This window comes from Thamnophis elegans, chromosome 8 (genome assembly GCF_009769535.1).
Source record: "Thamnophis elegans isolate rThaEle1 chromosome 8, rThaEle1.pri, whole genome shotgun sequence".
Lineage (NCBI taxonomy): Eukaryota > Metazoa > Chordata > Lepidosauria > Squamata > Colubridae > Thamnophis > Thamnophis elegans.
Window position 1 is genome coordinate 80,547,925 of NC_045548.1, and position 20,801 is coordinate 80,568,725.

The 20,801-nt window shown below is 58.7% G+C and overlaps 1 protein-coding gene across 8 annotated transcripts in view; it reads left to right on the top strand.

The window, feature by feature from the left end:
- PLEC (plectin) overlaps positions 1-16,765 on the top strand; it is a 75,160-nt gene extending 58,395 nt beyond the window's left edge. For all 8 annotated transcript variants that reach the window (XM_032223401.1, XM_032223407.1, XM_032223402.1 and 5 more), the window contains 9 exons: positions 494-632; positions 749-1,105; positions 1,644-1,727; positions 1,836-1,940; positions 2,243-2,341; positions 3,401-6,781; positions 8,022-14,968; positions 15,440-15,565; positions 15,912-16,765. In XM_032223401.1, the coding sequence (XP_032079292.1) occupies positions 494-632; positions 749-1,105; positions 1,644-1,727; positions 1,836-1,940; positions 2,243-2,341; positions 3,401-6,781; positions 8,022-14,348 (10,492 nt within the window). In that variant the 3' untranslated portion in view covers positions 14,349-14,968; positions 15,440-15,565; positions 15,912-16,765. The remainder of the gene's footprint in view (positions 1-493; positions 633-748; positions 1,106-1,643; positions 1,728-1,835; positions 1,941-2,242; positions 2,342-3,400; positions 6,782-8,021; positions 14,969-15,439; positions 15,566-15,911) is intronic.
- The last annotated feature ends 4,036 nt before the right edge of the window (positions 16,766-20,801 follow it).

Consider the following 20,801-nt stretch of genomic DNA (forward strand, 5'->3'; position numbering starts at 1 on the left):
TTCCATCCGTTGTTTCTTGTCCTGCCTTCCGATGCTTTGGAGAATAGCTTGAACCCCCCCCCCCTCTTTGTGGCAGCCCCTCAAATACTAGAAGTCTGCTGTCATATCACTCCTAGTCCTTCTTTTCATCAAACTAGACATGCCCAATTCCTGCAACTGGCCTATTTTAGCCTCCAGCCCTCTAATCCTCTTGGTTGCTCTTCTCTGCACTCCTTCCAGAATCTCAACATCTTTTTCAGAGAGTGGAGACCAAAAGTGGATGCAGGATTCTAGGCGTGGCCTTGCCAAGGCTTTATGGAGTGGTATTAACACTTCACCTTGATTCTATCCCTCTGTTAATGCAACCGAGGATTGCATTGGCTTCTTTGGCTGCTGCCACACACGGCTTGCTCATATTTAGAGGATTCTCCACTAGGACTCCAAGGCCCCCTGAATGGGGGAATGGGCAGCCTTGTCCGGCTGCTGTGCCTGAGTCGATCCCCCTCTCCTGCAGGTTGAAGACCATCAGCCTGGTCATCCGTAGCACCCAAGGAGCTGAGGGGCTGGTCCAGAGCTACGAAGAGCAGCTCAAAGACGTCCAGGCTGTGCCCTCCGACCTCAAGGCTGTTGAGGCTTCCAAGGCTGAGCTTAAGGTGACCGGCCAGACCCACAGCTGCCGGGGGGCACGGGGGGAGACCTTTGAGCCTCCTGTGGCTCCGAAGGGCTCGTGCGACCCTGACACCCCCCTCCCTATCTCCTTGTCCTGCAGAGGCTCCGTGGGCAGGCCGAGGGGCACCAGCCAGTCTTCAGTGCCCTGGAAACGGACCTGGCCAAGGCCAGTGAGGTGAACGAGAGGATGGTGAGAGGCCACAGTGAGAGGGATCTGGACCTGGACCGCTACCGGGATCGCGTGCGGCACCTCCTCGACCGCTGGCAGGCTGTCCTGGGGCAGATCGACCTGCGGCAGCGGGAACTGGACCAGCTGGGACGCCAGCTGCGTTACTACCGCAACAGCTACAGCTGGCTGATGGAGTGGATCCAGGATGCCCGCCAGCGCCAGGAGGGCCTCCAGGCTGTGCCCGTCACCAGCAGCCAGCAGGTGCGGGAGCAGCTGCTGCAAGAGAAGGTGAGGCCGGCCGAGAGGAGACTGGGCCTGGCTGGGCAGGCGGCAGAAGCCCCCTTGAGGGCCGGGGGGGGGGGGCTGGCAGGGCTAAGAGGAGGCCTCGGGGCCCTGGGGTGGGGTGCAGAGGGTAGACCTGGCGTCCCATCAGATCAGGCCTGGGGTTTTGTGTAATTGTGTATAGCTGAAGAGTTTGTGCCGTTTGACAAATAAATGGCCTGAACTTTTCAGGTATGCACAGCTATCTGAGAAGGGGGGGGGGAGCGATGGGCCTTCCCAATGATTGGGGTTCCTTGGAGGCTGGCAGGGTTCCGGTTCAGAGACCCCTTCCTCCCTTTGGCCGTGGGGCTCCTGCGCCCCTCCCTCAGTGCCCTGGGGCTGCTTTTGGGGGAGGGGGCAGGGGGGTGCTGTTGCCGGTTCCTCTGAGACGCCTCTCCGCAGACCCTCCCTCCAAGGCAGCCTCTTCTTGAGCCGTGGGCCCTCCCTGTGCTGGGGGCCTTGGGGGTGGGGGAGGCGCTTATTCCTTCTGCCTCTCCTTCTCCAGAAACTGCTGGAAGAGTGTGAGCAGAACTGGGAGAAGGTGGAGGAGAGCCACCGCTTGGCCAAGCAGTACATTGATGCCATCAAGGTACGTGGCGGTCAGGCGGGCCTGCTTGACGGGCAGGCTCTGGAGGCTGGGGTCCTCGCCTGGGCTCGGGGGGCTCCAGCAGCAGGCCAACCCCTCTTTCCTTTGAAGGACTACGAGCTTCAGCTTGTCACCTACAAGGCCCAGGTGGAGCCCGTCTCTTCTCCCGCCAAGAAGCCCAAAGTCCACTCTGCCTCGGACAGCATCATCCAGGAGGTGAGGGGCGTCCCTGGGCGGGGCTGGTGGGGGGTGCCGGGAGTAAGGACAGAGGTTCTAGAAGGAAGCATTTCCTGCCACCCTGGCCCTGCTGGGCGCTCTTGGCCAGAGCTGGGGGTCTTGTTCTGGGGTGGCATCAGCAGCAGCTTCCCTTGAGGTGAATGGGAGCGTCTGAAGGGCTGCTCTGGTGCCAGTTGCCCGCAGGCTCTGTCCCAGGGCTTTTGAAGGCCTCCCTCCTGTGCTTGGGAGGAAGAGGCCATCAGGGCTCATCAGAGCAACCCCCTCCCCCTCTGGCCTTGCAGTATGTTGACCTGAGGACTCAGTATAGCGAGCTGACCACGCTGACCAGCCAGTACATCAGGTTCATTACGGAGACTCTTCGGCGGCTGGAGGAAGAGGAGGTAAGGGATCCAGGGTGGGCCCAGCATGGCTTGGCTGCCTCTGGATGGATTGTGCGGGGGGGGGGGATGGTCCCCCCTGACTGGCTGTTCCTCTTCCCCGCCCCCCCCCCTCCCCTGGGCAGTCTGTGGCCCCACGTGGGCCTCATCGCCCTGCAGGGAAACTGACTGCTTTGCTTGCTCTTCCTCCTGCTCTGCCTGGGGCTGCTTCCGGGACTCCCCTGCCTGCCCCCTTTTCCTCGGCTCTGCTGTGCTCTCCTCCCCTTTCTAACTCTTGGCTTCTGCCCTTCGGAAGCCAAGCTCCTTGGCCTGAGCTTGCTCGGGGCAGGTTGGTGTTGGTGGGGCTCTAAGGAAGGGTTGACCTCCAGAGGAGGCAGCAGCAGCAACAGCAGCTTTTCCACCAGGTACTCCTTCCATCCGCATGTCCCCCCCACCCTTGCACTCTCCCCCCCCCCCCGTGGCCCTGCATTGATCACACAGCTGGGGGGGGGGGCGTTGGGAGGGCCCACTGGGTGAGAGGGAAGGATAGAGGAGGGGTGGGGGGAAGGTCTGCTGGGTCACCTCGATTTGCCCGCTTGTAAGGTTTCCAGCCCGCTTGGTGTGCTGCCTGGCCTGGATGCGTGCGGATGGTCATCCCCCTCCCTCCTGACTCCCCTGAAGTCTCCGAGATGCCGGCCTTGTGTGCTGAAAACGGGAGAGGGGGAAGGGGGTCTTTGTGAAATAGCACCGTCCCCACGGTCGCTCTTGCAGTGTGGTCACTCCCCTCACGTGCCCCAGGCTGGATCACCTCCGACCCCTAAGCTTTTGGTCTCCCGGTGTGCTGGACATTCCGCTGCGTGGTGGCAGGGCATTGCGCATGGTGGAGGTGTGCTCTTGTGGCTCATTGGTCTTGTTTCTGGCGCCCATCCGTCCGTCGGTGCTCCCGTCCTCTTTCTCAGTATGTGGGTTTGCCTGCTTCCTTCCCTGCTCTCCTTTGCCCCCACCCCAAAGACCGGCCCCCCCATCTGCTCTTGTGATCTTTCTCTCTCTCCCCCTCCCCTCCCCTCTGCCCCCTCCTCGTAGAAAGCAGCGGAGCAGCTGAAGGAGGCAGAGCGGAAGCGCTTGGAGGAGGTGGAAGCCCAGCTGCAGAAGCAGAGGCAGCTGGCCGAGGCCCACGCCAAGGCCAAGGCTCAGGCCGAGGAGGAGGCCAGGGAGTTGCAGCAGCGCATGCAGGAGGAGGTCAGCCGGCGGCAACTGGCAGCCGTGGATGCCGAGCAGCAGAAACAGAACATCCAGGAGGAGCTGCTGCAGATGAAGCTCAGCTCCGACAGGCAAATCCTGACCAAGCAGAAACTGATTGAGGAAGTGGAGATCAGCCACAGGAAAGTGGAAGAGGAGATCCACATCATCCGCCTGCAGCTGGAAGCCACGCAGAAGCAGAAGGCTGCGGCGGAAGGGGAGCTGCAGGCTCTGAGGGCCCGGGCGGAGGAAGCCGAGCGCCAGAAGAAAGCTGCCCAGGAGGAGGCTGAGCGCCTGCGCAAGCAGGTCAAGGACGAAGCCCAAAGGAAGCGGGAGGCGGAGGAGCAGCTGCAGGAGAAGGTGCAGGCAGAGCAGCGGGCAGCGCAGGAGAAGCAGAAGGCCCTGAGGGCCCTGCAGGAGCTCCGTGCACAGGCCGAGGAGGCTGAGCGCCGGATGAAGCAGGCGGAGCTGGAGAAGGAACGGCAGATCCAGGTCGCGCGGGAGGCAGCCCAGAAGAGCGCTGCGGCAGACCTGCAGAGCCGGCGCCTCTCCTTTGCCGAGAAGACGGCCCAGCTGGAGCTCACCCTGAAGCAGGAGCATGTCACCCTCACCTACCTCCAGGAGGAGGCTGACCGCCTGCGGACGCAGCAGACGGAAGCCGAACGGGCCAAGGAGGAGGCCGAGAAGGAGCTGGAGAAGTGGCAGCAGAAGGCCAATGAGGCACTCCGGCTGCGTCTACAGGCGGAGGAAGTGGCACACAAGAAGTCCCTGGCGCAGGAGGAGGCAGAGAAGCAGAAGGAAGATGCCGAGCGCGAAACCCGGAAGCGGACCAAGGCAGAGGAGCTGGCCCTGCGCCAGAAGGAGCTGGCCGAGGAGGAGTTGGAGAAGCAGCGCAAGCTGGCCGAGGGCACAGCCCAGCAGAAGTTCCTGGCTGAGCAGGAACTGATCCGCCTGAAGTCGGAGGTGGAGAACGGGGAGCAGCAGCGGCTGCTCCTGGAAGAAGAGCTCTTCCGCCTCAAGAGTGAGGTCAGCGAGGCTGTCCAGAAGCGTAGGGAGTTGGAGGAAGAGCTGGCCAAACTGCGGGCTGAAATGGAGCTCCTGCTGGAAAGCAAGGCCAGGACAGAAAAGGAGTCGCGCTCTGCCAGCGAGAAGTCCAAGCAGATCTTGGAGGACGAAGCCGCCAAGCTGCGGGAGGTGGCAGAGGAGGCAGGTCGCCTGCGCGCCCTCTCTGAGGAAGCCAAGAGGCAACGGCAGTTGGCCGAGGAGGAGGCTGCTCGGCAGCGAGCAGAAGCTGAGCGGATCCTCAAAGAAAAACTGGCAGCCATCAGCGAGGCATCGCGCCTCAAGGCGGAAGCGGAAATTTCCCTGAAGGAGAAGGAGGCTGAGAACGAGCGACTGAGGCGGCTAGCGGAGGACGAGGCTTACCAGCGGAGGGTCCTGGAGGAGCAGGCGGCCCAGCACAAGCACGACATCGAGGAGAAGATTGCACAGCTAAAGAAGTCCTCTGAGAGTGAGCTAGAGAGGCAGAAGACTGTTGTCAACGAAACCCTAAAGCAGCGGCGCATCATTGAGGAGGAAATTCACATCCTCAAGATCAACTTTGAGAAAGCCTCCGTCGGGAAGACGGACCTGGAGCTGGAGCTCAGCAAGATCAGGCAGAGCTCAGAGGAGATTCAGCGGAGCAAAGAGCTAGCGGAGCAAGAGGGCGAGAGGCTGCGGCGGGTGGCCCTGGAAGAGGAGAACCGCCGCAAAGAGGCCGAAGCGAAGCTCCACAAGACCCTGGCTGCGGAGCAGGAAGCTGCCAGGCAGCGCAAAGCCGCTCTGGAGGAGGTGGAGCGCCTCAAGGCCAAGGTGGAGGAAGCCAAGAAGCAGAAGGAGGTGGCCGAAAGCCAGTCGGAGAAGCAGATCCTGCTGGCCCAGGAGGCAGCCCAGAAGAAGATCGCTGCCGAAGAGGCCGCTCACCTGGCCCTGGTGCGCCGGAAGGAGCAGGAGTTGCTGCAGACCAGACAGCAGGAGCAGTCCATCCTGGACAGGCTGAAGGAGGAGGCCGAGAGAGCAAAGAGAGCCGCCGAGGAAGCAGAGTTTGCCCGCCTCAAGGCGGAGCAAGAGGCCACGTTGTCCCGGCAGCTGGTGGACGAGGCCGAGCGCATGAAGCAGCGAGCCGAGGAGGAGGCCCAAGACAAAGCCAGGGCCCAGGAGGATGCTGAGAAGCTCCGCAAGGAGGCAGAGCTGGAGGCGGCCAGGCGAGCCCAGGCGGAACAGGCGGCTCTTAAGCAGAAGCAGGTGGCCGACACGGAGATGGAGAAGCACAAAAAATTTGCAGAGCAGACCCTGCGGCAAAAGGCCCAGGTGGAGCAGGAGCTGACCAAGGTCAAGCTGCGGCTGGAGGAGACGGACCATCAGAAGAGCCTCTTGGAGGAGGAGCAGCAGCGGCTGAAAGAGGAGGTGACGGAAGCCATGAAGCAGAAGGTCCAAGCGGAGGAGGAGCTGTTCAAGGTGAAGATCCAGATGGAGGAGCTGATCAAGCTGAAGGTCCGCATCGAGGAGGAGAACAAGTTGCTCATCATGAAGGACAAGGACAACATGCAGAAGATCCTCGCTGAGGAAGCTGAGAAGATGAAGCAGGTGGCGGAGGAAGCTGCCCGGCTGAGTGTGGAAGCCCAGGAGGCTGCCCGCATGCGCAAGCTGGCAGAGGAGGATTTGGCCCAGCAGCGGGCGCTGGCAGAGAAGATCCTGAGAGAGAAGATGCAGGCCATCCAGGAAGCCACCCAGCTGAAGGCCGAGGCGGAGGTGCTGCAGAAGCAGAAGGACCTGGCCCAGGAGCACGCCCGCAAACTGCAGGAGGACAAAGAGCAGATCCGGCTGCGGCTGGAGGAGGAGACGGAGGGCTTCCAGAAGACGCTGCAGGCCGAGCGCAAGCGACAGCTGCAGATCACCGCCGAGGCCGAGCGGCTGAAGCTGCAAGTCACGGAGCTGAGCCTGGCCCAGGCGAAGGCGGAGGAAGAGGCCAGGCGGTTCAGGAAGCAGGCCGAAGAGATCAGCGGGAATCTGCACCAGATGGAGCTGTCCACTCAGGAGAAGGTGACCCTGGTGCAGACACTGGAGATCCAGAGGCAGCAAAGCGATCAAGATGCCAACAGGCTGAGGAAGGCTATTGCCGAGCTGGAGATGGAGAAAGAGAAGCTGAAGCGGGAAGCCCAGCTGCTGCAGCAGAAGGCGGAAGAGGTACCTGCTCGGTGGTGGCTCCCCACATCCCCCCCTCTCTCCCTCCCTCCCAGGTTGAGCAATGCCCATCGGCCCCAGCCAGTCCATTAGTCCACATCCCCCTGACTGAGGAGGCTTCGGGCAGGAGGGAGGGGTAGATATGGTAGCAGTGCAGATGCAGTGGACCACGGCCCCATGCCCCCCACCCCCGGTCACGGGGTTCCTGTCCCACTCAAGAATGCAGGCTGTGTGGTTGTGTGAGCGTCGACCTGCCTCACTCAATGGCTTGGGAGGAGAGAAGGAGGAGGAGATGTTCTCGCTTCCCTGGTACGGTTCAGAAGATGTTCCCTGCTGCTTGCAGGTCAGTACTGACGACCGAGTGTTCTCTGCTTATTAGATGACTTCGTGGTAAGTTGTCCTTTAGGAGGTGGCTGGTTGTGTTCTCCCTCAGCCAAGATGGCACATCGTTTCAGCGGGAAATCCTCTCTGCATCAAGAAAGCAAAGGGGGACGTTAGGGGGAGTTGATTTTGTGTGCTGTTGAACTAGAGCGTGCAAACCACGGGGGCCGATCCCGGAGCCTCCCTGTTCCAACCTCACTGCTGCTCGCTGTTTCTGTCAAAGTCTGTTTGAATTTTGGCAGAAGTGGGGATGGCAACTGAGAAGAGGGAGGGTGGGAAGGCAGCTGAGGGGGTGGAGTATTGCCCCATCAACAGGCGGTGCCCTCCTGGGATTGGTCTGGGAAGGCTCCCATGGGATCTTTTGGGAGGGTTCCTGGCGGACGATCTCTGCCACAAGGGGTGCCTCCCCCTGGGCAAAAAGGACGGAGCTCCCTGTCAAGTGTGGAGGGTGATTCGACGCAGGCGGCGGCAGCTGGCCCAGTCAGGGTGGTTGTGCAGAGATAAGAGGGATTTCTTGCTCTGAGACATCAAATGGAAACGGGTTCTATGAATTGGCCATGAACTGGTTGCCCAGCCCACTCCTCATTTCACCAGTTTTCTCTTCTGGGAAAGCTCCTTCCAGCCTCAGCCCATAGGGAGTTCCTCTGGTGCCAAAGGGACAGGGCAGTGTTTGATAAAACGAGACAGAAACGGCCCTGTCCTCTGCTTCTGTGATGTTGGCAGGACAGGTAGCTCCTCCCCGGTGGCTTCTTTCCCTCTGCACTGGCCGGACAGGGTGCAACCACTGGCGCCTGCCTTTTAGGTGACCCCCTCCCCCTCCTTCGCCCTCTGGCTGATGCCCTTTCTTTTCTTCCTAATCCAGATGCAGACTGCTCAGAAGGAGCAGCTCCGCCAGGAGACGCAGATGCTCCAGCAGACCTTCCTCTCCGAGAAGGACCTCCTCCTGCAGAAGGAGAGATTTGTAGAGGAGGAAAAGGCCAAGCTGGAGAGCCTCTTCCAGGAGGAGGTCAAGAAAGCCCAAAGCTTGAAGGCTGAGCAGGAGCGCCAGCAGAGGCAGATGGAGCAGGAGAAGGAGCAGCTGGAGGCCACCCTTAGGGATGCCCGGGAGAAGCAGGCTGAAGCGGAGAAGGGTGTCCATCGCAAGCAGGAGGAACTCCAGCAGTTGGAGAAGCAGCGTCAACAGCAGGAGAAGCTTCTAGCTGAGGAAAACCAAAAGCTCCGGGAGAAACTGAGGCAACTGCAGGAGGAGCAACAGGCTGCCCTTGCTCAGACCCGAGAAATCATGATCCAGACCGATGACCTTCCTCAGGAGGCAGCCGTCTCTCCAGTCACGGCACTGCCTAACGGCCAAGACATGCCTGATGGTCTCTCTCAAAACGGTGATCCTGAGCTGGCCTTTGATGGCATCCGACAGAAGGTTTCTGCCCGGACGCTGGCAGAGGCTGGCATCCTGAGCCGAGAGACCTTGGAGAGTCTGGTGGGTGGGAAGGTGACCGTGCCGGAGCTGTCCCAGAGGCAGGAGATCAGGAAGTACCTGCAAGGCAGCAGCAGCAGCATCGCGGGGCTCTTGATCCAGCCAACCAACGAGAAGATGAGCATCTACCAGGCCATGAAGCAGGAGCTGCTCAGCCCAGGCACGGCCTTCATCCTGCTGGAAGCGCAAGCAGCTTCCGGCTTCATGATAGACCCCCTGAATAACAAGAGGATGTCTGTCAGTCAGGCAGTAAAGGAAGGCGTGGTTGGGCCTGAGCTGCACAATAAATTGCTGTCTGCAGAGAGGGCGGTGACTGGATACAAGGATCCCTACACGGGTGAAAAGATCTCCCTCTTCCAGGCAATGACCAAAGACCTCATCGTGAAGGACCACGGGATTCGGCTTTTGGAGGCCCAGATTGCCACCGGTGGCGTCATCGACCCTGTCAACAGCCACCGTCTCCCTGTGGAGGTGGCATTCAAGCGAGGCTATTTTGACCAGGAGATGCAGCGGATCCTCTCAGACCCCACAGATGACACCAAGGGCTTCTTTGACCCCAATACGCAGGAGAACCTGACTTACCTGCAGCTGATGGAAAGGTGTGTGACTGACCCTGAGACCAAGCTAATCTTCCTGCCACTGACGGACAAAGCGGCCAGAGGACGGGAGCTGGTCTGTACTGATCAAGAGGCCAAGGACGTCTTCAGGAAAGCCACCGTCTCTCCTCCCTTTGGTAGATTCCAGGGAAAGACCGTCACCATCTGGGAGATCATCAACTCCGAGTATTTTACTGAGGAGCAGAAGCGGGAACTCCTGCGTCAGTACAAGACCGGAAAGATCACCGTGGAGAAGATCATTAAGATCATAATTACTGTGGTCGAAGAGAGTGAGAAGAAAAGCCAACTCTGCTTTGAAGGCCTCCGGGCTGCGGTGCCGGCGGCTGAGTTGCTGGAGAGCAAAATCCTCAACCAAGAACTCTACAATCAGCTGCACCAAGGCAAGAAGACCGTGAAGGATGTCGCCAATATGGATGCCATAAAAAGATACCTGGGAGGCACTGGCCCTGTTGCGGGCATCTTGGTAGAGTCAACGGGCCAAAAGTTACTTCTTGCCGATGCAATGAAAAGAAACCTGTTGAAACCCGAGGCGGCCCTGATCCTTCTGGAGGCCCAGGCTGGGACTGGGCATGTCATCGACCCCGTGAGGAACGAGAAGCTTCCTGTGGATGAAGCAGTCCGAGCAGGACTGGTGGGGCCTGAGCTTCATGAGAAGCTGCTCTCTGCAGAGAGGGCTGTCATCGGCTACAAGGATCCCTACATGGGGCAGGTGGTCTCCGTTTTCCAAGCACTGAAGAAAGACCTCGTCCCTAAGGACACTGGGCTCCGGCTCTTAGATGCTCAGCTTGCCACTGGAGGCATCATTGACCCTGTGCACAGCCATCGCCTCCCACTGGAAGTAGCCTGCAAACGGGGCTATTTCAGCAAAGAAATGAACAAGGCCTTGTCTGATCCGGCCGACGAGTTCAAGCTGTACTATGACCCCAACACCCAAGAAAACCTCACTTATGCCCAGCTCCTGCAGAGGTGCCAGGTGGATAAGGAGACGGGCCTCCACCTGCTGTGCCTTTCGGATGAGGCCATACGGCGTCATCAGGAGGAGCTCTACTCGGACAGTGCCATCAAGGAATCCTTTGGTAAGGCCACCGTTGAAGTTCCTGCCGGCAGCCAAAAGGGCAAGACGGTGACAGTCTGGGAGCTGATCCACTCAGAATATTTGACTGAAGAGCAGCGGAGGGAGCTGATACGACAGTTCAAGACTGGCAAAGTCACCATTGAAAAGGTCATTAAGATAGTTATCACAATTATTGAACAGAGCGAGGCCAAGAAAGAAGAAAAATTGACCTTCAGTGGCCTGCGAGCACCAGTGCCTGCTAGTGAACTGCTTGAGTCCAAGGTCATCAGCCAGCAGCAGTACGAGCAGCTCGAGTCAGGAAAGAAGTCGGTGAAGGACATCGCCGAAGTGGATGCGGTGAAGAGATACCTGAGAGGGAGTGACTGCATTGCCGGCATCTATGTCGAAACAAGCAAGGAGAAGCTGAACATCTACCAGGCGCTGAGAAAGAATCTGCTCCTGCCCAGCACAGCGACTGTCCTGCTGGAGGCCCAGGCAGCCACCGGCTTTATGGTGGATGCAGTAAGGAATCAGAGGTTGCACGTCAACGAAGCGGTGAAGGCTGGCCTTGTGGGACCAGAGCTGCACGAAAAGCTGCTGTCTGCTGAGAAGGCCGTCACTGGCTACAGAGACCCTTATTCCGGGAACACCATCTCCCTCTTTGAGGCTATGAAAAAGGGACTGATTGTCAGAGAGCATGCTGTCCGCCTGCTGGAGGCCCAGATTGCCACGGGGGGCATTATAGACCCTGTGCACAGCCACCGAGTTCCGGTGGAGGTGGCCTACAAGCGAGGCTACTTTGATGAAGAGATCAACCAAACTCTCTCAGATCCCTCTGATGACACCCGGGGTTTCATTGATCCCAACACCCAGGAGAACCTCTCCTACCTGCAGCTGAAAGAGAGGTGCATTGAGGACCCCGAGAGTGGCCTTTGCCTCCTGCCTCTGAAGCAGCCCGAACGGCCGGCGGTGGTGGAGAGAACTCAAGTGTACACTGAGGCAGAAACCAAGCAGATGTTTGAAGAAACTCAAATTGACATTCCAACTGGAGAGCTTGCTGGCTCCTCCATGTCCCTCTGGGAAATTATGAACTCCAATCTCCTCCCTGAAGAGCAACGTAAAAAATTGTTAGAAGAGTTCCGTTTAGGCAACCTGACAAAGGAACGCATGATCATCATCATCATTGAGATTATAGAGAAAACCGAGATCGTCCGCCAGCAAGATGTCACCTCCTATGACTACATTAGGCACCGCATCACGGCCGAAGACCTCTACGAGGCCAAGATAATCTCTCTGGAGATATTTCATGCGCTGAAGCAGGGCTCCAAGACCATCCGAGAGATTCTGGAGATCGAGACCACCTGGAAATTCCTCTATGGCACCGGCTGTGTCGCTGGCATCCACCTTCCCTCCAGCAAGCAGAAGCTCAGCGTCTACCAGGCCCTCAAAAAGGGGCTGATTAGCCCTGAAGTTGCCCGGTCCTTGCTGGAAGCCCAGGCTGCCACCGGCTTCATTATTGACCCTATAAAGAACGACAGGCTTACGGTAGACGAGGCAGTGAGGAAAGGGGTGGTGGGCCCAGAAATGCACGATCGCCTTCTCTCTGCCGAAAGAGCTGTGACAGGCTACCGAGATCCTTACAGTGAGCAGAAAATCTCTCTCTTCCAAGCCATGAAGAAGGACCTCATCCCTTCTGAAGAAGCCCTCCGATTGCTAGATGCCCAGTTGGCCACAGGAGGAATCATAGACCCCTTCCTGGGCTTTCACTTGCCCTTAGAAATTGCCTACCAACGTGGTTACTTCAATCGGGAGACCTTTGACAGACTTTCTGAGCCCAGTGAGATCCGCAGCTACACAGATCCCTCCACAGATGAAAAGCTCAGCTATGCTCAGATCCTCAAGCGATGTAAGAAGGACGAGAACACAGGCTTCCTCCTGCTCTCCCTCTGCGACACTCGGAAGCTGACTTTCAGGGGGCTGAGGAAGCAGATCACGGTGGAGGAGTTGGTGCGATCAAAAGTCATGGATGAAGCCACTGCCCAGCAACTCCAGGACGGCCTCACCTCCGTGGAGGAGGTCTCTAAAAAGTTGCAGCAGTTCTTAGAGGGCACCAGCTGTATTGCTGGAGTCTACATGGACTCGACCAAGGAAAGGTTGTCTGTATACCAAGCCATGAAGAAGGGCATTCTCCGGCCAGGGACGGCCTTTGAGCTGCTGGAGGCCCAGGCGGCCACCGGTTACGTCATTGACCCCATCAAGGGCCTCAAGCTGGCCGTGGAGGAAGCGGTGCGCATGGGCATTGTAGGCCCAGAGTTCAAAGACAAGTTGATCTCAGCCGAGCGGGCAGTGATCGGTTACAAGGACCCTTACTCTGGCAAGATAATATCCCTTTTCCAAGCCATGAAGAAAGGGCTGATCCTGAAAGACCATGGGATTCGTTTGCTAGAAGCTCAAATTGCTACAGGAGGCATTATTGACCCTGAGGAGAGCCATCGCTTGCCGGTAGAAGTCGCGTACAAGAGGGGCCTTTTTGACGAGGAAATGAATGAAATCCTCCTGGACCCAAGTGATGACACCAAGGGCTTCTTTGACCCAAACACCGAGGAAAACCTGACTTACCTGCAACTGATGGAAAGGTGCATCACGGACCCCCAGACCGGGCTGTGCCTCCTGCTGCTGAAAGAGAAGAAGCGGGAAAGGAAGACCTCCTCCAAATCCTCTGTCCGCAAGCGCAGGGTGGTGATTGTAGACCCAGAGACCGGGAAGGAAATGTCTGTGTATGAAGCCTACCGCAAAGGCCTCATTGACCACCAGACCTACCTGGAGCTCTCGGAACAAGAGTGTGAATGGGAGGAAATCACCATCTCCTCCTCTGATGGGGTGGTCAAGTCCATGATCATTGATCGGAGGTCGGGACGGCAGTACGACATAGATGACGCCCTGGCCAAAGGCCTGATAGACCAGTCTGCCCTGGACCAGTATCGCTCAGGGACCTTGTCCATCACGGAGTTTGCAGACATGCTGTCTGGCAATGTCAGTGGATTCCGATCCAGGTCTTCCTCCGTGGGCTCCTCCTCTTCCTATTCCGTAAGTCCTGCTCACGCCAGACCCCAGCTGACCTCTTGGAGCGATCCCACTGAAGAGACTGGTCCGATTGCTGGCATCTTGGACACAGATACCCTGGAAAAAGTATCCATTACGGAAGCCATGCGCCGTAACCTGGTGGATAACATTACAGGCCAGAGGCTGCTGGAGGCCCAGGCCTGCACAGGTGGGATCATTGACCCGGTTTCAGGGGAGAAGTTCCCTGTTGCAGATGCTGTTAATAAGAACCTGGTGGACAAGATCATGGTGGACAGAATCAACCTTGCTCAAAAAGCTTTCTACGGCTTTGAGGATCCAAGGACCAAGACCAAGATGTCTGCTGCCCAAGCCTTAAAGAAGGGCTGGCTGTACTATGAGGCCGGCCAGCGGTTCCTGGAGGTCCAATACCTGACCGGTGGGCTGATTGAGCCGGAGGTGTCTGGGCGGGTCTCGCTCGATGAGGCCTTGCAGAAGAACACCGTCGATGCACGCACTGCCCAGAAACTTCGGGACGTCAACACTTACTCCAAGTACTTGACCTGTCCCAAAACCAAGTTGAAGATCTCCTACAAGGACGCCATGGACAGGAGCATGACTGAAGAAGGGACGGGCCTCCGTCTCCTGGAAGCCTCCTCGCAATCCAGCAAAGGCTATTACAGTCCTTACAACGTCAGTGGCTCCGGTTCCACCTCCGGCTCCCGGTCGGGTTCACGAACGGGTTCCAGGCCAGGCTCCAGGCGAGGAAGTTTTGACGCCACCGGCTCCGGCTTCTCCGTCTCCTTCGCTTCCTCCTCCTACAGCTCATCAAGTTACGGCCGCAGATACGCACCAGGCGCCACCAGCAGCAGCACAGATGCAGCCGACCTCCGTGGCACCCTGGCTTATCCAGAGGGGAGCTGTGGGTGGAAAGGAAGTTCTCCCCCTCTTGAACTGCCTGGGAAACAGCTGCCTGTGGCCTAAAGGGCCCCCCCTCTCCCTCCCTCCCCCCCCTTCCCAAGCTGAGATAACATGGCCTTCCTTTCGCTCTGCATGTGATGAAGCTGCTGGCTAATCCTACCAATATTTTTATTACTCCTCCTGTTGCTCTTTTTTAAAAAACCAGAGTTTCCTTCCAAAGCAGTGCCTAAACTTTAACCAAAAAGACTACACTAATATATTAATATATGATGGTTCTGATAGTATTTGTATATTGAGAGAGAGATAAAGAGAGAGAGAGAGAGAGAGAGAGAATGTGAGCGCATCAGTGCTCCCCACGCCGCTTCATGCCCCCTGGAACCTGCTCCTTTCCTCCCCACCCGCCCTCACCCATGCCAGGAGCTCTGCCACCCTCTTCTTCCTCACTCGTCCTTTCTGTAGTGCCTCCTGATCACCTGCCTATGCAAAGACTGTCCGTGCCTCCAGGAGTACCGGCTGGCAGGAGCATCTCCCACACATCTGCCCTCCCGTCTCCCTCCACTGCGGCCTCAGCTGCTCTCTTCGCTGGCCTTCCACCATGGAACGGGCACGGGATTCTCCTGGCGCTGCTCCACCGACCTCCTTGCTGGCTGCCCTCCACACCCGGGCGACTCTGCGCTTGGACCGTAAGTGCAGGGACCCTGCTGCACTGCTGCTGCCCCTCGGAGGAGCCCACCGGTGGCTGCCGCTCCTCTTCCGGCTCTCCTCCCCGGCTGCCTCTCACGCTCCCTGGCTCCGCAGACCCTGACCCTCCTCTGGGCTCCGCTCCACTGCTCTCTCTCCCGGGAAGCTTGGCAGGGTGGGGGGTCCTGCATGTGGCTTTCAGGCTTGCGGGTGGTTGGGAGTGAAGTTTAAGGGGGCAGCCTTCAGACCCACATCTCTGGGTTACTGCCCCTGCAAAAGGGGATGGCGCTAAGATCTCCAGGAGGTGTGGCTCTCTGCTTTTGTGGGGAGGGGGGAGAGTATGCTCCTGTGTGGCATTCTGCCATGGTGGGTGGCTTGGATCTGGGGAGGAAGCGGCTTGACGAAGGCCATTGACCCCGGATTTTGCTGCCCTCGCCCGGCTCCTCTTTCATAATGTCTGCTCTTTCTCTCAGACGGTTTCTTCTAGGCCCGCCAAAGAAGACCCCTTGACCCTGCGGGAACTCCTGGGCTGGTTCTCCGGAGCTAGCAAGTCCAGCGTCGGCCACCCAGGAGACCCGCATCGGGCGGCTCCTCAAGAGGTAACCGGGCCCCCGGGGCCCCTCCTGGGCTCCCCCCTCCCCAGTGTTCCTTTTCTGGTGAGCCAGAGATGAACCACTGAAGGCCGTGGGTCTAGGGAGGAGGCCTCCCGCCCAGGTGTCCCAGCACCTGCCAGGTCCCAGCCTGCTGCTTGCGTGCGCTTCTCCCTTTCCGGCCTCCCAGGAGGAGGAGATGGAGAAGGGCAGCAGCCCCGGGGGGGGGGGAAAGGGGGGGTCCTGCAGAGTGAGGCCAGCTGTCATCTCCTCCCCCACTTGGTTTGATAGCATCATCGCATTTGTGGTTTCCTCTGTCTCATCCCATCCCGTTTCTTTCTTGACTTTGTTGTAGTGTTGCTGGATGCCATCCCACGTCCTTCCCAGCTGCCGTGGATCTCGTGCCCTGGGTTGATCCTCCCGCCACCCCCCTTTGCAGCCCACCAGCGCGGACTAGTTAGCAGTGGCCAGGAGAGGGCAGCTCCCTAAGGCTGACCCTTCCGCCCATCACCAGCGAGCCAGCTGCTCCTCGGGTGGGGCGATTCACCCTGGAGCCCCAGGACTGTCCTGGCAAGGCCTGGCAAGCAGCCATCCTTGTGCTGTCAGCAGGAGGCCGGCCTGGCCATGCTGAGAGCAGCCCCTGCCTGTCTCCCCCCCCCCCCCTCTGCAGCCTCCAGGCCATCCGTCATCCCGTCTGTCATCTCAGGGAGCCTGCATTGCCTGGTCTCTGCAGCCAGAGGTCCCTCTCGAGGCGGAGCTGTGCCAACCGAGAGGGAGCCTTTTCAGCCACTGCCAGGGCCCTCCGTGCACAGATGTCTTCACCCCTCTTCCCCCCTTCAGGTGGAAAAGGCAGCCCCTCCCCACAGCCCCATCAGGCCCTCCTCCTCCCCCCCCCCCCACATAGCTGCTTCTTTGCGTCTGGATCAGCCATCCCATCCTTGGCATTTGTCTCTCGTCCTCATTGCCAGCTGCTCTTGTTTTTTGCATGCTGCGTTTACTTGGGAAAGCCCTTGTCCATTTCTCCCCCTCCCCCCCAGCCTGTCGGGTGGCCTGTGCCCAGGGCCCCCCTTCTTCCAGATGAGACTTCCCAGACTCCCCTCCAGTGGGTGGGGGGGGGGGCAGGAAAACACTACACCCCGACCTGTAAATAGCTTGAAGTGTTTGTCAAGCCCTCGGCTGGGAGAGCAGTAAAGGCGATGATTTCATGAACCGGCTTTGTGTGCTTTCTTCCCCTCCCGCTTCCTGGCCCTCCCTGGGCCCTGAGCCAGCCGCCCGCCCGCCCGCCCGCCCGCCCGGGGGGAGCATTCAAGGCTGCGCAAAGGAGCAGCTCCTGCCATGTGACCCGGGGTGGCAGAACATTTTCAACTGGCATGAGATCCTCTGGGCTCCCCCCTCCCCTCCCCCCTTTGGAAGGCGCCCCGTGGCTGCCAGCGGAGGCTTTCTGGGCACAGCTTCCTCAGGGAAGGGTCGCTCGGGGGTCTCGCTGCTGGGAAAAGCAGGGTCCGGCCTCTTTGTGCTCTGCAGTTCCCAGCCCCCTCCCCCCACCCCTCCCCTTCTATGACTCTCAGGCTTTTCAGAAGCCTCCTTGGTGGCAGCAGAGGGGGGGAGGGGGAGCCCCAAGGAAGAGAAAAGCCTCTGGTGGGGGAGGAGGGGGAGGGGGGAATGGGCCGTTTCTCTGCGTGCACAAGGGAGGGGGGACGGATCTCTTGGCAGGGAGGGGGAGGGGCGGCTCTTGCCACAACTTCCAGGGGCCTAAATATCTCCAAGGCCTGCCGAGTCTTGCAGGGGGCTCCCGGGGGCTCTGAGAAGGGCTTTCCTGTCTCCTGGACAAAGAGCTTCCTGCTCAAAGGCCCCCACTGCTTCGGGATGGGTGGGGCGTCTTTAGCCAAGTTATTGCAGGGCCGCATCGTGGCTGTGCTAGTTTCTCTCTGTGGGTGGGGCGGGGGTGGCGCCTTAGCCAACAGCCGGGCCGACTCAGAGTGCTGCTTCGTGGCCTCCATCCAGAGAATCCCTTCCGCCACCTGCATTGCACCCAGCCGGGCTCAAGAAATGAAGGGCCCCCTCTTTCCCTGGAGACCCGCTGCCAATCCAGCACCCCCATCGGGAAGCCGCCCTTTCCCGGGCAGGTGGAGGCCGAGGGCTCTGGCCTAAGAAGGCTGGAGCTCTGGAAAGGAGGCAACGGAGGGCGTTTCTTACACCCAGAGCGGGTGGGGGGGGGGGAGGCGCTTAGACTCTGTTGCTGGGAGTGGGGGGGAGATCCGTGCAGGAGATCCCTGTGGTGGTGATGAGGAGTCTGCCAACCCCTTTGAATTTTCAACGTCTCCACATAAAAGGGACCTAAAATGTGATCCGTTTCCCACACAAGTCTTAAGATTAAGAGAAGCCAATTAAATAAGTCAAAAACGTTTGTTCATTCGATTTTTATGCCGTCCACCTGAAGGAGACCGGACAGCTCTTAGCCTCGTCCTCTGTTCAGAACAGCTTCAACTTGGGGGTGTTGGTGGCCGCCTCTGCGTGGGACCCCCCTGTGTCAGTCTCCCCCCCGACAGCATTTCTACGAGGTTAATGTCTGGACTTTAGCCATTCCTTGGTTGTGTGAATAGGATGCTGTGGGTCCTTGAGGGCATGACCCAGTTCCTCTGGAGCTCCAGTTAATGGGCAGAGGCCCAGCTTCTGCTGGTACAGCCCAGAAGTCAGAGTTCCTTCCAAGGAGGGCAAGCCCTCTTGATCCAGAGGCCTCGAAGCAGGTGCCGCCATCACCACGACAAGGTCCTTCTGCCGAGCGCGGCGTTTGGCCTCCTCCAAAGGTCGGGCTTCCCATTCAGGCTGGAATGTCCCGTGTTGAGCTCCCCTATCCACAGAACCTCCTCCCTCCTGGCTTATCCAGGGGGCCTTTCACAAACTCCCCCTGGGCAGCAGCCACGTTCCTCTTGGGGCCTGGTGGCTTCCTGCTTGTGCTCTTCTTCTTCAGGGGCCTCCTGAGCGGCTCTCGTGGATGCTGACTTCGTCAATGCCAGAGAGACTTTGCCTCGCTTGCAGGGTCCTCGGATCCTCGGGATCGGGGGCGATTGCTCGGGGGGGGGGGGGGGAGATGGCGTTGCCTGGCTGGTTGGTGGAGCATCCCAGGAATTGGCTCATTTGCACATCATCTGCCCAGCAGCCAGAGGGTGAAGTCCAAACTTTTTGGAAACAGTTTGGTAACATTTTCCACCCTGGTGAGAGTCACCCAATGTTTTTGGAAGTCTTCGGAAATCTGTTGGAGCCACTCCCGCACACCTCCATCCTGAGGATCAGACTTTTGGTAGGAACACCAGGAATTTAAAGAATAAGCAGGACCTCCCACACTCACACCTGCTTAGCTTCCCATTGATGGGAAACCTGGCTCTAATTTCCCTTCAACGGAACTGATCGTCCCGGAGGTTCACCTGTACTTTTGCCCCACACAAACATGTGGCTTTGGATCATGAGCCAGTAGGATGCTTTTGATTTACTCCTTCAATTTGCCTCCCTTTATCTATTTTTACCTTGTTCCTATGCTGAAACTCCCAAAGTCTTCGCAAACAAAGAAGCACCACCGTAGCTCCTGGGGGCTTCCAGGCCAAAACCCTGCTCCCACGTCTGCCCTGCCCCTGGCTGAGGGGCCCAGAGGAGGTGGGGCCTAGAGGAAGGGCCTCCTCCCCAACCCCATTTGCCAAACAGCTCCTGCGGGCTGTCAGAGAGGAGGGGGTAGGGAGGGGTTCGGAAACCCCCCTGTGGGCATCCTTCGGCAAGGAAGAGGGGCGACTGGTGAGAAGATCTTGGGAGGTTCTCAGTCACCAAAGGGGCTTTTGAAAGGGCACGATGAGGGCCACTCACCACCTCATCAGCTGCCACATTCTGGTCTTCAAGGGCAGCCCCATGTGGAGGTCATCAATTGGCTCACCAGACTGACCGATGCAGAGGCCTCTCCGGCCATGGCTGCTCCTTCAGCAGGAGCCCTGAGCCCAACAAGACCCCCTCCCCCAATTGCACTTCAGCTCAGTCCAGGGAAATCCCACCCATCCAGAGCCGAAGATTATTTAAGCCAAAGATGCTTTAAATAGGAGCCAGCCGTGTGCAGTGGCAGCCAAAAAAGCCAATGTGGTCCTAAATTGCATTAACAGAGGGATTCAATCAAGGTCAAGGGAGGTACTAATACCACTCTACAAAGCCTTAGTAAGGCCACACCTAGAGTACTGCATCCAGTTTTGGTCCCCACACTATAAAAAAAGATGTTGAGGCTCTGGAAAGAGTGCAGAGAAGAGCAACCGGGATGATGAGGGGGCTGGAGGCTAAAAGATATGAAGAATGGTTGCAGGAACTGAGCATGGAGGGAAGGACCAGGGGAGACAGGATAGCAGACTTTCAATATTTGAGGAGCTGCCATAGGGAGGAGAAAGGGGTCAAGCTATTTTCCAGGGACCTGAAGGCCAGGCAAGGAATAATGGATGGAAACTGATCAAGGAGAGATTCAACCTGGAAATAAGGAGACATTTTCTGACAGAACAATCAACCAAGGGAACAGACCTTCTGTGCAAGCTTCATCACTGGAAGCTTTCAAGAAGAGACTGGACTGGACTGTCAGAAATGGTGTAGGGTCTCCGGCTTGGGTGGAGGGTTGGACTAGATGACCTACACGGCCCCTTCCAACTCTGTTCATCTGTAATGAAGCATCACCAGGGCCTGAGCAGTGGGGGGGGGGGAGCCAAAATCCCACTGTCTTGCCAGGACCAAGTCAGAGCCAGTCCATCCCCAGCCAAACCCACATGAGCTCCAGGCCCTCAGCCGGCACCTCCCCTGTCCAGCTGGGGAGGAGATACCCAAGTAGGGTGCATGGCACACGATGAATGCCAGGCCTGACCAGACAGTTCCCTCCCAGGGGCCTCTCCGTCTTGCATGGTCTCGGGGCCTGGGCCTGCCCTCCTACCAACGCTGGTCATGGAGGAAGGAGGAGAACCGTAGGGCTGGCCCAGAAGGACCCCCTGCTGGGTGGCAGCAAAAGCCCCTGAGAGGGCCACCATCCCAGACCCCCCAGACAGCCAGCGCCCCTTCAAGGCTGGGACTGGCCTGAACCCAGGCCGGCTTCACCCGGGGTCCTCTGGAGCTGTGTGCCAGCCGCCCTCCCTTCCCTCAAAAGGGACCAAGGGCAGAGACTGGACAAACGTTCCCCACTACTGCAGGCTCCAAGGGCGGACTCTGAATCTCCGCTGGGACCTGACCAAGGCCA